Source organism: Hordeum vulgare, chromosome 1H (genome assembly GCF_904849725.1).
Source record: "Hordeum vulgare subsp. vulgare chromosome 1H, MorexV3_pseudomolecules_assembly, whole genome shotgun sequence".
In the NCBI taxonomy this organism is placed as follows: Eukaryota; Viridiplantae; Streptophyta; class Magnoliopsida; order Poales; family Poaceae; genus Hordeum; species Hordeum vulgare.
In genome coordinates this window covers 445532268-445548951 of record NC_058518.1, presented here as the reverse complement: position 1 = coordinate 445548951, position 16684 = coordinate 445532268, and the positions used below count along the sequence as shown (strand labels likewise).

The 16684-nt window shown below is 44.8% G+C and overlaps 1 protein-coding gene across 1 annotated transcript; it reads left to right on the top strand.

Moving 5' to 3' along the window:
• Positions 1-14667: 14667 nt before the first annotated feature.
• LOC123413446 (protein DMP2-like) lies at positions 14668-15309 on the top strand. The gene has a single exon (XM_045106387.1). The coding sequence runs from the start codon at positions 14668-14670 to the stop codon at positions 15307-15309; it is 642 nt and encodes a 213-aa protein (XP_044962322.1).
• Positions 15310-16684: the final 1375 nt, after the last annotated feature.

Here is a 16684-nt window from a genome sequence, read left to right as displayed (position 1 = left end):
CGCTAAGCGGAAGCGTTGCTAAAACGCGGTTGATGGAGTCGTACTCGCAGCGATTCCGATCTAGTGCCGAACTACGACACCTCCGCGTTCAACACACGTGCAGCCCGGTGGCGTCTCGCGCACCTTGATCCAGCAAGGAGGAGGGAGAGGTTGGGGAAGAACTCCAGCAGCACGACGGCGTGGTGTCGATGGAGAGACGAGGTCTTCCGGCAGGGCTTCGCCAAGCACCGACAGAGAGGAGGAGAAAGAAGAGCAGGGCTGCGTCGAGGGAGAGGGAAAAGTCTATCTCTCAATGGCCAAAAGTGTCCACTATATATAGGGGGAGGGGAGAGGGGGTGCCACCCGGCAGCCCCCCCAGATGGGAGGTGCGGCGACCAGAAGGGGGAGTAGGGGGTGGCGCACCAACTGGTGGGCCCTAGGCCCACCTGGCTTAGGGTTTGCCCCCCCTTTTCTCTCCCTTGCACAATGGGCTGAGTGGGGAGGCTCACCAGCCCACCTAGGGGCTGGTTACCACCCCCACTTGGCCCACCTTACCTCTCGGGGTCGTGGCCCCCCTTCGGTGGTCCCCCGGGACCACCTCCGGTGGTCCCGGTACATTACCGGTGACGCCCGAAACACTTCCGGTGTCCAAAACCATCCGTCCTATATATCAATCTTTACATCCGGACCATTCCGGAGCTCCTCGTGACGTCCGGGATCTCATCCGGGACTCCGAACAACTTTCGGTAACCTCGTATAATAATTCCCTATAACCCTAGCGTCATCGAACCTTAAGTGTGTAGACCCTACGGGTTCGGGAGACAGGCAGACATGACCGAGACACCTCTCTGGCCAATAACCATCAGCGGGGTCTGGATACCCATGGTGGCTCCCACTTGCTCCACGATGATCTCATCGGATGAACCACGATGTCAAGGATTCAATCAATCCCGTATACGATTCTCTTTGTTTGTCGGTATAGAACTTGCCCGCGATTCGATCGTCGGTATACCTATACCTTGTTCAATCTCGTTACTGGTAAGTCTCTTTACTCGTTCCGTAGCACGTCATCGTGTGACTAACTCCTTAGTCACATTGAGCTCATGATGATGTTCTACCGAGTGGGCCCAGAGATACCTCTCCGTCACACGGAGTGACAAATCCCAATCTCGATTCTTACCAACCCAACAGACACTTTCGGAGGTACCCGTAGTGCACCTTTATAGTCACCCAGTTACGTTGTGACGTTTGATACACGCAAAGCACTCCTACGGTATCCGGGAGTTGCACAATCTCACGGTCGAAGGAAAAGATACTTGACATTAGAAAAGCATTAGCATACGAACAATACGATCTAGTGCTAGGCTTAGGATTGGGTCTTGTCCATCACATCATTCTCCCAATGATGTGATCCCGTTATCAATGACATCTAATGCCCATGATCAGGAAACCATGATCATCTATTGACTAACGAGCTAGCCAACTAGAGGCTTGCTAGGGACACATTGTGATCTATTTATTCACACATGTATTACTGTTTCCTGTTAATACAATTATAGCATGAACAATAGACGATTATCATGAACAAGGAAATATGATAATAACCATATTATTATTGCCTCTAGGGCATATTTCCAACAGTCTCCCACTTGCACTAGAGTCAATAATCTAGTTACATTGTGATGTATCGAACACCCATAGCATTATGGTGTTGATCATGTTTTGCTCGAGGAAGAGGTTTAGTCAACAGGTCTGCAATATTCAGATCCGTGTGTACTTTACAAATATCTATCACTCCACTCTGGACATGGTCCTGGATGGAGTTGTAGCGGCGTTTGATGTGCTCCTTGGCTTTGGCAATGGCTCCAGTGTTATCACAGAAGAGTGTCATAGGACCCGACGCGCTTGGAACCACTCCAAGGTCGGTGATGAGCTCCTTCATCCAAATTCCTTCATGAGCCGCTTCTGAAGCAGCTATGTACTCCGCTTCACATGTAGATGCTGCCACGACTTCTTGCTTGCTGCTGCACCAGCTCACTGCCCCACCATTTAACACATATACGTATCCGGTCTGTGACTTAGAGTCATCCGGATCTGTGTCGAAGCTAGCGTCGACGTAACCCTTTACGACGAGCTCTTCGTCACCTCCATAAACGAGAAACATTTCCTTAGTCCTTTTCAGGTACTTCAGGATATTCTTGACCGCTGTCCAGTGTTCCATACCGGGATCACTTTGGTACCTCCCTACCAAACTTATGGCAAGGTTTATATCAGGTCTGGTACACAGCATGACATACATTAGAGAGCCCACGGCTGATGCGTAGGGGACAAAACTCATCTTCTCTCTATCTGCTGCCGTGGTCGGCGACTGAGTCTTACTCAATCTCATACCTTGCAAAACTGGCAAGAACACTTTCTTTGAGTTTTCCATATTGAACTTCTTCAATATCTTGTCAAGGTATGTACTTTGCGAAAGACCTATGAGACGTCTTGATCTATCTCTATAGATCTTGAATCCTAATATGTATGCAGCTTCTCCAAGGTCCTTCATTGAAAAACTTTTGTTCAAATAGGACTTTATGCTCTCCAACATCTCTATATTATTCCCCATCAATAATATGTCATCCACATACAGTATGAGGAAATCTACAGAGCTCCCACTCACTTTCTTGTACAGACAGGCTTCTCCGTAAACCTGTATGAACCCAAACGCTTTAATCACCTCATTAAAGCGAATGTTCCAACTCCGAGATGCTTGCACCAGCCCATAGATGGAGCGCTGGAGCTTGCACACTTTGTTAGCACCCTTAGGGTCGACAAAACCTTCTGGTTGCATCATATACAACTCTTCCTTAAGGTTCCCGTTAAGGAACGCTGTTTTGACGTCCATTTGCCAAATTTCATAATCATAAAAGGCGGCAATTGCTAACATGATTCGGACTGATTTCAGCTTTGCTACGGGAGAGAAAGTCTCTAAGTAGTCAACTCCTTGAATTTGTCGAAAACCCTTTGCGACAAGTCGAGCTTTGTAAACGGTTACATTACCGTTTGCATCAGTCTTCTTCTTGAAGATCCATTTATTTTCTATGGCTCGCCGGTCGTCGGGCAAGTCCACCAAAGTCCATACTTTGTTCTCATACATGGATCCTATCTCGGATTTCATAGCCTCAAGCCATTTGTTGGAATCCGGGCCCGCCATCGCTTCTTCATAGTTCGAAGGTTCACCGTTGTCTAACAACATGATTTCCATCACAGGGTTGCCGTACCACTGTGGTGCGGAGCGTGCCCTTGTGGACCTTCGCGGTTCAGTAGTAACTTGATCCGAAGCTTCATGATCATCATCATTAACTTCCTCTTCAGTCGGTGTAGGCGCCACAGGAACAACTTCCCGCGCTGCGCTACTATCCTGTTCGAGAGGGGGTGTAATTACCTCATCAAGTTCTACCTTCCTCCCACTTACTTCTTTCGAGAGAAACTCTTTCTCTAGAAAGGATCCGTTCTTGGCAACAAAGGTTTTACCTTCGGATCTAAGATAGAAGGTATACCCAATAGTTTCCTTAGGGTATCCTATGAATACACATTTCTCCGCTTTGGGTTCATGCTTTTCTGGTTGAAGTTTCTTCACATAAGCATCGCAGCCCCAAACTTTAGGAAACGACAACTTAGGTTTCTTGCCAAACCATAGTTCATACGATGTCGTCTCAACGGATTTAGACGGTGCCCTATTTAAAGTGAATGCTGCAGTTTCTAATGCGTATCCCCAAAATGATAGCGGTAAGTCGGTAAAAGACATCATAGATCTTACCATATCTAATAAAGTGCGATTACGACGTTCAGACACTCCGTTGCGTTGCGTTGCGGAGGTGCGGCAGCCAGAAGGGGGAGGAGGGGGTGGCGCACCAACTGGTGGGCCTTAGGCCCACCTGGCTTAGGGTTTGCCCCCCCCCCTTTTCTCTTCCTTGCGCAATGGGCTGAGTGGGGAGGCGCACCAACCCACCTAGGGGCTGGTTCCCACCCCCACTTGGCCCACCTTACCTCCCGGGGTCGTTGCCCCCCTTCGGTGGTCCCCCGGGGCCACCTCCGGTGGTCCCGATGGTCCCGGTACATTACCGGTGACGCCCGAAACACTTCCGGTGTCCAAAACCATCCGTCCTATATATCAATCTTTACCTCCAGACCATTCCGGAGCTCCTCGTGACGTCCGTGATCTCATCCGGGGCTCCGAACAACTTTCGGTGACCTCGTATAATAATTCCCTATAACCCTAGCGTCATCGAACCTTAAGTGTGTAGACCCTACGGGTTCGGGAGACAGGCAGACATGACCGAGACACCTCTCTGGCCAGTAACCATCAGCGGGGTCTGGATACCCATGGTGGCTCCCACTTGCTCCACGATGATCTCATCGGATGAACCACGATGTCAAGGATTCAATCAATCCCGTATACGATTCCCTTTGTGTGTCGGTATAGAACTTGCCCGAGATTCGATCGTCGGTATACCTATACCTTGTTCAATCTCGTTACCGGTAAGTCTCTTTACTCATTCCGTAGCACGCCATCGTGTGACTAACTCCTTAGTCACATTGAGCTCATGATGATGTTCTACCGAGTGGGCCCAGAGATACCTCTCCGTCACACGGAGTGACAGATCCCGATCTCGATTCGTACCAACCCAACAGACACTTTCGGAGGTACCTGTAGTGCACCTTTATAGTCACCCAGTTACGTTGTGACGTTTGATACACGCAAAGCACTCCTACGGTATCCGGGAGTTGCACAATCTCACGGTCGAAGGAAAAGATACTTGACATTAGAAAAGCATTAGCATACGAACAATACGATCTAGTGCTAGGCTTAGGATTGGGTCTTGTCCATCACATCATTCTCCCAATGATGTGATCCCGTTATCAATGACATCTAATGCCCATGATCAGGAAACCATGATCATCTATTGACTAACGAGCTAGCCAACTAGAGGCTTGCTAGGTACACATTGTGATCTATTTATTCACACATGTATTACTGTTTCCTGTTAATACAATTATAGCATGAACAATAGACGATTATCATGAACAAGGAAATATGATAATAACCATATTATTATTGCCTCTAGGGCATATTTCCAACAGATGGGTGCCCCATGATGCGGCGGCTACCACGTAAGATGGGAATTTTAACATAAATATTTTATAAACAAGCCGAAGAACGCCGTTGACCGGCTGGCTACTGCTACAACACTTATAACGCCGCTCTCTACATTAAAATAAACAAGTTTATAAAGATGATTCTTTATGACAGCAAAACAAATTCTACAATTCAAATATAAAATAACTTGTTCTCTCTATTCAAATGATCTGTGCTTTGCTCATCATGCCATGTTCTTGCATACACAGACATGACATTTGTGAAAACTTCATAAACACTGAAATGAAGAACATAACTCAATTGAACAAACGAAAACACGTACTTAGGATTTTGAGGACAATTGTTTCTAAAGTAACCTTTTGTGTTGCATAAGCCGCATAGGTGTTAGCTTTTTGCATCAAAAGCTTTTGCTCTACCATTTTTAGTCACGCCAGGATCGTCCTTAGAACGATCTTTACTGTTTTGTTTGGGTGCCCCTTTGGTTGAAACTTTCACTCGATCACCAACCAAAACATGGTCTTGATTTGGCTCAATTGGATCGTCCTTTGCAACCTTATGCTGACTCACATAGTCACTCTTCCAACATCCTTGTTCGCTATTATGTCCTGCAGACAAGCCTTCAACTTGTCGAATAAAAATGTTTATGACATGTGGCATGAGATGCTTATGCAGATAATATACTCAACTCATTATATTTAACTCTTTGCTCAATACCAGCTCGTCTCCATGCAAACAGATCGCTAGTGTGCTTCACGGACAACCCACCTCTAGCATGAATCTCCGCAGTACTAAACACTTAGGTATTTTACGTAAGCCCAGCTACGTGAACACGTAAAGAATATGTTTGAAAGGGAGACCTTTGTGATTCATACTTTGACAACTACACTTCACTGTTTCTTCAAAGTTATTCAGTGCATAGTCCACCATGAATATGATATTGCTATTATTCTTTCATGTAACTACAAATCTCTGACTGATTGCTCCTCATATCTTGCTGCAATATATAAAAGTTTGTCGCACTAAACTCACGGGCAGCGGTTGTTTCAAGGGCAGCGGTTGTTTCAATGTGTTTAAACTCATAAAGAACTGCTACTGGGAGTGTCTGTGTGGGCGTGCAGTCATCTTACGCCTTGTTTTCACGTAGACGAACTATACAGTTCTCGTAGTGCACAATCATGTCAACAATGGTCATACCGGAGTCGAGATGCATATGGAGGCACGAGTTCAAACTCTCGCTCCTCTGGTTACTCCACATCCCGAGGAAGAACCCACCACACAGATATGACGCAACAAAAGCCTCTTCTTCCTGTATGTCATACGCAACCATGTCTTAGTTTTATCGGACTGCTCTTTAGCTGTAAACACTGCCCATATTTTCTCAGAGACTTTGTTTGTACTAGCATAGTAAGGAAGAGACATGAACTCCTTCAGAGATTTGTGATGAAGATGTTTTTGCATGTTCTTCTCGATGTGCCACGAACAAAGTCGATGCCACGTGCCCGGAAGGACCTTCCTTGTGGCCCTTATCATGGTTGCGTCTCCATGAGTAATTATGGACCTGGGCTTCTTCTGACAATGAGCTCTCAAGAACGTCTGAAGCAACCAAACATACGTATCTTCGGTCTCGTCTGACACAATAGCATGGTCGAACACTGTGGTGCAACTGTAATTATTCAGGCCCACGAAAGGTATAAACGACATTCCATACCTATTCATCTTGTGTGTGTTGTCGAAGACGATCACATCACCGAGGTCAAGATAATCCTGACCTGACTGTGAATCACACTAGAACAGGGTTTTGAGCCTGCCTTCACCGTCAACTATGTTCTCAAAGGAAAAATCTGGATGCTTGTCCTTTTTGCTCATCATGATCCCAATGGCAGTGTCAGCATCATGCTTTGCAAGCAATTTCATCTTCTCTCTTTAGCACATGTTATAAAGCTTTCTCCTTCCAAAACCAGCCTTAGCATATGACTCATACCTGATGACGAAGTTGTCCAAAATAATGTGTTTTCTGACCCCAGCTCCTCACATAGCTAGGATCTCAAGTCACTGAAATTTCTTGATCCGGTTATGTGACCGGAGATACGTAACTTCGTCTGGTCTAGCAAGAACGTGACTATGAACATTTTTGAAACTGCTTACATAACTAATTGGACCCTCATTATCAAGCTTCATTGTTAGATGGGCTTCACACAAGCAACGAATCTCCGGTCTGAGCCTACGGGTCCTCCCTTCCATGGTACAAAACTTGGCCTTTCGTTTTTTAGCCCTAGAATGCAGTAACCTCCTCAAGCGCATAGTTCTCTCAGCACCCTTTTCCGTCTCAACAAGTCCCCTCTCATGCTGAACCCACATTCCTTCACGTACTCGTTATAGAAATCGTATGTCTCCTCTTCTGAACTGGACGTCGTGGCCATCACCTTCCAATACATGTCCAGTGAGTCTTGCTAAAATTCATCATAGCCAATATCAAAATTACACTCATCACCAATGTCATGTTGATCGTTCCCGCTAGGGCAGGCAATGTGTCCCTGCATAAAAAATACATAGAACCATCTATGTCAATCAGTTGTTGTACGATGACTCTCATATATAAGTTCTCTTGAAAACTTACTTTGCTCGAGCTCTCATCATAAGATGCATCGACATCCCTCTAGTTAATCTAATCATTGACTATATTCCGCTCATAGTACCCATCCGCATCCATCTGCCCACATGTAAAATAATATATGTAAGTCTTAATAAGGTTGTTATGTCATCGCATGGCCTCATTATTTGTGAACTTACCTCCCTACCATTTTCAGCATATGAATCATCTATACATATTTTTATTGTCATCATCCTCATCTATCTGTACAAAGTCAAAAATATACATGTAAGTGTCTTTGTGGATGTTTGTATTCATTTTTTTGTCAACGTTCATGACACGTATATTGCCACTGTAAGATTCATCCAAACTCATATAGTTCTCCCTCGACACGATGGTCTACATTCAATGGAGAGGATCCATTGTCACTTTCCCAATCATTATCGTCGCAACCCGTCTCTTTCTCCATCTATACACACTGTTTATATATAGTGTTAAACCAAATCGAACATCACATAACATCATCACAAATATAATCAGTTTCATAATAAATTGCTTAATGATATGTCGCACAATTTGATACACTAAAACTATTACCTACATTTTTTTATCTCATTGCAACTAGGATTTAATGTGGTGTTGCAAAAAAAAATTGAAAGCTCACCTACCGCGTGGCTGCCATCGAAGAGGTCACGATCGTCCATGCTCGTCGGTGACGAAGGCGTGACGTCGACAACGTGGGGGGCGGCGTCGACGATGTAGGGGGCGAAGATAGCGCGTGGCGCGAACGACAGAGGGCTCTAGGGTTTTCACATGTGGCGGCCGCTGGGCAAGTCGTACATGGGGGGCAGTCACTCGATCAGATAAAGTAACTCATGTTCCCAGTGCATCTCATGCCTAGGGCTAGCTCATCCTTGTAGGCCAGGCTATAGCCAGGGACGAAGCCAACATGCAAGCAAGGGGGGAGGGCAAGTTTGTTCATGGAAAGGGCAAAATTCATATAAAGTAAAAAAAAAATAGCTACAACAACCATTACTATAGTAGAAAAATCAATTTGTTAGGGGGGGTCTAGCCCCCCCCCCCCTGTCCCTCCCTAGAATCGTCCCTGGCTATAGCGCCACCTCAATATACAACCAATGGCAACACTAAAGAGATGGGCAACACTTTTACTGTGTAGCCGTAAGTGTTCAGCTCGTGTATATACTCATTCGGAGCGTGTAGGTAGTTTTAAAGGAGTGATAATTGGACATTGTGTTTATGGTTCCGTGTTGTTGATCTTCCCACCTCACCGGCCGCCTGTCCATTTACATAACTCCTTGGGGCCAGGACAGCTAGTATGATGATGGATTCTTTTGTAACTATGTTTTTTAAAGGAGGATAACCCCCTGTCCCTGCATCAAGATGAACACTTACATTTTTTATTTTCTATATAACTACATGGTGTTGTCTATCATCCACTTCTAGTTATGAACATGAAATATGTAACTATAATTATGAGGATCTATCAGCTATGAAATGTATTTTTTTCAAAACCAAAGCATAAAATTTGACTCATCCATTAAATAAAAGGAGAATAGGGTTTAGAGTTTTACATAACACCCCTCACCAACGGCATGACAATTACTCACAAAAAATTACAAACCCAAGTTTTTTTGTGCCAGCAATAACCCAAAGCTTTGCTTCTTCAAGAATTGATGCAAAAAGAACCGGCGATGGTGCAAATTTTTTATGAAACACCCTAGCGTTTCGTTCGTTCTAGACGGTCCATGAGATGAGCATGGTGAGGGAGGTCATGGCCTGACAGTTTGGGCTCCGGTTGTCAGTCTGTTTGTCCCATCACTTGTTGACGGATTCATCAAGATGCCAGTCAAAGATGTTGATGTGAGTTAGCCCAAGCTTCTCGATGATAGATCTCCATAGCCTAAGTGTGTAACGACACTTGAAGATGAGGTGAGGCCCCATTTCTCGTTCTCTGTTACAAAGCTGGCAAAGGCCACAATTTTCCCAACCGCACCTCTCCAATCGGTCAGTCGTCCAAATACGGTATTATAGGGCTAACCAAGCGAAGAATTTAACCTTGAGGGGGCCCAAGCCTTCCAAACCATGCGGTCCACGGGCGATAGAGTCAAACCAAGGAACTGAGCCTTGTACGCGGTGGCCGCCGAGTAGACCCCGTCATTAGCGTGCTTCCAAATTAAATGATATCATCTTCGGCTTGCCCATCAAGGTGGAAGTCATGAACAAGCATCCAAAGAGTGAAAAATCGTCAATGTGACCAACGGTGACAGCGGTGTCGGGATTTATTTTTAGGATCCAAGCATTTTCCTTGAGTGCCTCCTGCATCTTCCAGTTCTTTATTTTTGAGGGCTCAAAGATTAATGGTGCAATATCCTTGGGTTTCCGCCCTAGTAGACAAGTTGAGTCCTAGAATGGCGTCTTTGCACCATCACCAACAATAGTAGTTGTAGAGGCGTAGAAGAACTCGCGGTCATCGATAGTGCAAGGGTTACCAAAACCCACCCAAAGCTTGTGGGTGCCCTTCCATTCATACCATAGCCACCAAAGTCGTAAAGCATGGAAAACTTGTTGGTGTTGAGTACCCCTAGACCCCCATACTCCTTTGGTTTGCAAACAATTTTCCAATTCACTTTGCATTTGGCTCCTGTTGCCTTGTGTGTGCCGGACCATAGGAACACCCTCTCCAAAGAATTGAGTATGTTGAGCGTGCTTGGTAGCACGATGAGAGGCTTCATCGAATAAATTGCTTGCGAGAGATGACCTACTTGACGAGAATTTTGCAACTGATAGTAGTGATGTTTTGGCCGTCCCACGTGACCAACTTGCGAGCCGCCTTGTCTTCAAGGTATTGGAAATTCCCCCTCCTAAGTTGCCAAAAGGAGAGTGGCAAGCCAAGATATTTCACTGGGAAGGTAGCACGAGATGCCGGCATGCTCTAAAGAATGTACCCGAGATTAAGATGGTTGCACCAAATTGGCACGACCGAGATTTTCTGAAAGTTGGTGCATAGGCCCGTCACATACCCGCCAAAACCTCTCAAGATGGACGTAAGGTTATCAATGTCCATTTTGATAGGAGCCACAAAAATGAAGGCATCATCCGCATATAGGGAGGTTCTCACCATGGGACCTTGCCCACGAATCTTGTGAAGAAGGCCTTTCCGGGTTGCCAAATCCAGGATCTTATGCAGTGGATCAATCACGGTGACAAAGATCATTGGGGAAATGGGGTCCCCCTGCCGAAAGCCACTGTCGTGCTTAATGGGTGGACCGGCGGGATCCCATTTAGGAGAATGCAAGACGAAGACGAGGAAAGTAGCGCGACAATCCAAGCCCGAAACTTATCCGTGAACCACATACGCTAGAGGAGGTCCAAGATGAATTCCCATTTAACGGAGTCACAAGCCTTTCTTATGTCCAACTTGAATAGCAGTGCATGGGTCTGGAACTTATGTAACCGCCTAGAAAAATTCCGGACGCACATGAAGTTGTCATGAATATTACGCCCTTTGATGAAAGCACTCCATGCATTGGAGACAAGATCATCCATGAGAAGATCAGGCCGGAGGGACAAGACCTTGGCAATAATTTTGCGATGGCATGGATGAAACTGATAGGTCTATAATCAGAGATGCCTTCCGCGCCCTCCTTTTTGGACAAGAGAACAACATTAGCAGAGTTCGCCCATTGCAGGTTGGAGGTGTGAAGGGAGTCGAAACGTTGAATGACCCTCATGGTCGTATGCTTGCTGATCCCCAACACTTTTTGAAGAAGATCCCCGTGAAACCGTCTGGGTCGGGAGCCTTATCACTAGGTATCCCCTTAATGGCCGCCTATACCTTATCTTCCGTGATGGTGTTACCCAGGTCGTGCAAGTTATGGGTCTCCAACCCAAGCTCATCCCAGTTGAAGTCTTTGTTGCTACTGCTTCCCCTTCCCATGACCTCGGAGAAGTGTTCATGGATGATCTTCTCTTTTTCCTTATGCTCGGTCACCCACCCATGTGCATGTTTAATACGGTGAATGTGATTCTTCCTTCTTCCAGCATTGATGCATCGATGGAAAAATTTTGTGTTTGCATCCCCATGCCTTAGGTCTGCCAACTGAGCACATTGACTGTTCCTAGTCCTCTCAAGTACCGACAAACTAATCACCCTCCGTTTGAGCCTCGAGCGTAAGTCACGTTCCTTCGAAGAAAGCGCACTTGCCTCTTGCGCAATGTCGAGGTGGAGAATCACAAGTAGGGCCACATGGAGCTGGACTTTTGCCCTCGAGAACAGTTTCTTGCTCCACTTAGTAATCCACGTCGCGGGTTTTTTGAGCTTGTAATATAGGACTTGGTACGGCTCCACTTAGCTATGAAATATTGAAGACAACTACGAAGATCTATCGGTTATCATCTGAATACAATTATAATTATCCATTATATGATTACTTTTAGTTATGATGATTTACCAACCTGTATAAACAAAGATTAACTAGGTGTGCTCTACTATAATAAGAGGGCCCAACAATTGTTGTTGGGATGTTATAACCCTATCATGAACTCACATAGCTTCTCTGGCGGCTTACTACATTGTAAATGATCTGGTATCTGGATAACTTATCTAGGACGGTAATTTATCTTTATTTGCATGGTCTCATAAATCTATCAAGTTAAATATTCTAAAAAAATGTAATACTAGTGCAGTTAAGTCATATGCAAACGGTTTAAATCCCCTTTTGCTGACACACTTTCGAATGGTAAGGCTTGAGGATGCAGACGTTGAGACAAAAGCTTTCATATGGTAAGATGAAACCTATCCATCATGCGTCTCCTAAAGCAAGCGTTTATGATATACAAAAAATTTCTTAAGTAAAAATTGTGTCGCACACGCACTATACATAGACATAACGTTTGTGATGCGGACGACATCATAGAAGATTGTTCGACTAGCACGTGTGCAAAAAGGTGTCTATCACAAACATTTAATCTATCACGCTATTTATGATGTGAACCACATAATACACGTTAAAGAACTACAAAATGTGTGCGGTCCTACTACTATTGCACACATTTTCCAGTTAATAAGTATGTGCATTAGGTGTTCCCAACACACACGCTCGTCAATAGTGCACCTGTTCCATGCATAGATCAGCACACATGTTTAAAGGATGGAAACATATGTTTTATTGTGGACAATCGCACATGTTATTCGTCAGCAAACCGTGTGCGCTCTTGGTTTTCATCGCGCATGTTTTTCTTTTTTAACCCTGTGCAACGCAATTTCATAGTAATGACCCGTTGCACAACTGGTTTTTACCTAATAACTTATTCCCTGTAATAAGTCTCTAAAATTTAAATGGTAAATTTCTAAAATTTCAATTCATGTTCATCATATATAGTCTATTTACAATGGTTTAACTATCATTGCATAAATCAAGTCACAATACAACATGTTCAAGAATTAGAGAAGCACGAGATTAACAATGATGAACAACAACAAGTATCAAAGACGGTAAAGAGAGATGTGAAAGACATGTGGGTCGTTACTGAAGGTTGAGAAGAGAGTGCCCATATTTTCCCCTCCTCCATGCTGAAGGGACCCACACTTTAGTCCAACCCCGTGTGATGACCACCCGTCCATCCTTCACCATCTTCAGGTAGACTTCTGGCTCACCGTCATCGTCGTATGGGTGACATACTTTAATTTTGTTGTATTCGTGCCAATCATGTACTTTGCAAGGTAATATTTAATAAGCTACTTTGAGAACCATTGTAAACAAAAAACATTCAGATGTTTTTATATAATAACTCATTTTGGGTTTAAAAAGGCAATTGAGTTTTTACCATTTAAAAGTTTACTATTATCTCGGATAAGGTGTAATGAAAGAATTTTATTTTCATCGTCCATGAGGGACGAAGCTAGAAAAAATGTTAGTTGGGGTCATGCCTATGGCAATGGGGTCATATTCCATAAATACATAGTGTTTAATACTAAATCGGTAAAGGTTTCGTAATTTCATTTGGGTCAAAATACCCCAATACATACAAGGCAGCTTCGCCACTTCCGTCCATCTCTTTCTCGTAACAATATTTCTTAGTTTTCTCGCTTGATGATGGCTCATAAATATCTCATTGCTCATACTCGGTAGAACTGTGGATCTGTACCATTGATATATGTATCTAAAACCAATAAGTAAATCTTAAAAGCTAAATTGCAATTGCATAGTGATGTAATATAAATCATGGAATGCAACTACCTCGATGATAAACAACAACGGAGCCCACTAAGGCCATGTGTAAGTACATGAAAATGCATGTTAACTGCAACAATGTTAAGATGAACCAAATATTGACACGGTAAACAACAACATCTCCCATCGTTATCTTCCATGCAAAGAGTTAACACGGTAGAGTTAACACGGTAGTAAAGCAACGGAGTAAAAAAAGAAAAACCCATGTTTACTAAAACAGGGTTAACAACAGCCATACATAGCCATTTTAATTGGTATTGATGAAACTGAACTGGATAATTCATACTTCAAAATCACATTGCATTTCTCAACATCACATTGTGCATAACTGAAGTAAAGACCACATACGTTAACCAGAACAGGCTTATAATAACAAATGAATATACCCATTGAAACTAATATCAGTGAGATGAGGACATGTCCTCCCATAGATCCAATTCGCATACAGGTTTGTGTAAATTTCAAGAAACATTTAACAAACGAGTCATTTTATAGTGCACCCGGTTGATATGTACCGTCGGTCGGAGCGAATTTGACGGTCCAGATCCGATGCAATACGCTGATGCACGTGTATTATATCATACCTCGAGGGGCATTTTTGGAAGAAAAAATATTTCAAACAGAATCCAACGACGGCGCCAAGCATCGATCTGGCTCATAAATTTCCTCGTCGAATCAGTCGGCCGGCGCGCGGCTCCATGGATTCAGGTGCAATACACGTCCAAATGCCTGTGACCGGCCAAGAATGCCCGCCTCAGGAAACGAAGCCAATAAAGGGCAAGTCGCCGGTGGACAAGACGTTGTCGGGCGCGTCGGACCTGCTGAAGCTGCTGCCGACGGGCACGGTGCTGGCGTTCCAGGCGCTGGCGCCGTCCTTCACCAACCACGGCGTCTGCCACACGGCCAACCGGTACCAGGTGCTGGCGCTCGTCGGCGGCTGCGCCCTCTCCTGCGAGCTCCTCTCCTTCATGGACAGCCTCGTCGGCCGCGACGGCAAGCTCTACTACGGCATCGCCACGTTCCGGTCCTTCTACCCGTTCAACTTTGCCGGCGCGGCCGCCGAGCGGGACGCCATGTTCAACGACCTCGGCCGGTTTAGGGTCACCGGGCTGGACTTCGTGCACGCCGTCTTCTCCGCGGTCGTGTTCCTGGCGGTGGCCGTCGCCGACGCGAGCATACAGAGCTGCCTGTTCCCGGACGCCGGCGCGGACGTGAGGGAGCTGCTGGTGAACCTGCCGCTCGGGACGGGGTTCCTGTCCAGCGTGGTGTTCATGATCTTCCCTACCACCAGGAACATCGTCGGCTACACGAACATGATGCCCCACTCCCACTCGCAGTGAAGTGAAGCTCGTACCAACATACTACGCATCTCCATTGAAAGCATATGAAAACCCGAAATGCAAAGACGCATGTTATGCATGTATCTTCATCACTAGCTAGTATCATGTATTCATGTGAGAGGGAAAATGATAGAAACATGTACGAGACGTAAAGGAATCATGCCCCTTGAACGTCAGTACATGTATGTCAGCATGGCCATTGCCATCCTCGTAATTATTGCCATCGTTGCCATGATCAGCCCATAATAGTTTTTAGGTCGAAAATACCCTTGGGCTCAATAAGGCTCAGTTAGTCTCATCCGTTAGATCGCCCATATAATACAAGTGCTCTGACGAATTATAATGTACCGTAAAATCTTCCTTAAGAAAATTGCATGTACCTACTTTATAATTTATTAAAAAGCACAGACAAGCCAATTAAAATAAGCCAGATCGCACTGGGTTCGTTTTCCATATGACCTATGAGCCAAGGTTCTCATAAGTCGTAACCTATGAGGGGTGAAATCTAGGGAGGTTTTATTCAACACGTGAATATTTTGCGTCTAATGGTCCTGCACAAAAAGTTTCTCAAAATAAAATTCACTGACTAAGGTCCAGACCATTTATATTCTCACCTATACATACTCTCTCATGCGTGTCCCCGCATGCAAACTCATTTGTCTCATGGTGTGTGCCTCTCCCTGCCAACTCCCAAGCCGGTGCGAACAATTGAATGCAAAGCAAATAATGAGGGGCATAACGGGAAAGAACGAGTAAAAAAATGCTAATGCAAGAAAAATAGAAAAGAAAAGCAGAGTAAAGAAAAGGAACAGAGGGAGCACCTTCCTATAAGTAACACATTGGTTTGCACATGCATGTATTGGAATCACAACTCGAAGTGCAAGTAGTACTTTGCAAGGGTAGAATTGTTCCTTGCTAGGAAATAAAGTTGAAGGTAATGTAGAAATGACTACATATGAGCCGCGAGGACACTTTAATCTCAGCAAACTGCCTGGTGGGAATTGGAAACATTAGAAATTCTAGCTGCAGCCGCAACTTACCGATCCATGCGAAGCACTCCTTTGATGTGTCGTGCTTTGTGAAGAGGCACAACATTGGGCATGGTTCAAATTCTCATACTCCTCGTTGTGTGGTAGAGGATGCAGTCATTAGGTCATGCATGTATCTTCTGCATCTCTAATCCTAGCTAGAGGGCAGATAACCTTCTTTGCTTCGTGTGTACCGTCAAGCAATTCGTCATCCTTTGAAAGTTTTTTCTTCATTATTTTCAGTACCTTCTCAAATCCCTTGTCAGATAAACCATTCTTTACCTTTCATTGCAGCAAATCTAATGTGATACCGAGCTTTGTGTTGTCATCTTTGCAATTTGAATACA

Bases quoted from the DNA above. Each gene is read 5' to 3' on its own strand.
- LOC123413446 (XM_045106387.1), top strand. From the start codon at position 14,668: ATGGATTCAGGTGCAATACACGTCCAAATGCCTGTGACCGGCCAAGAA.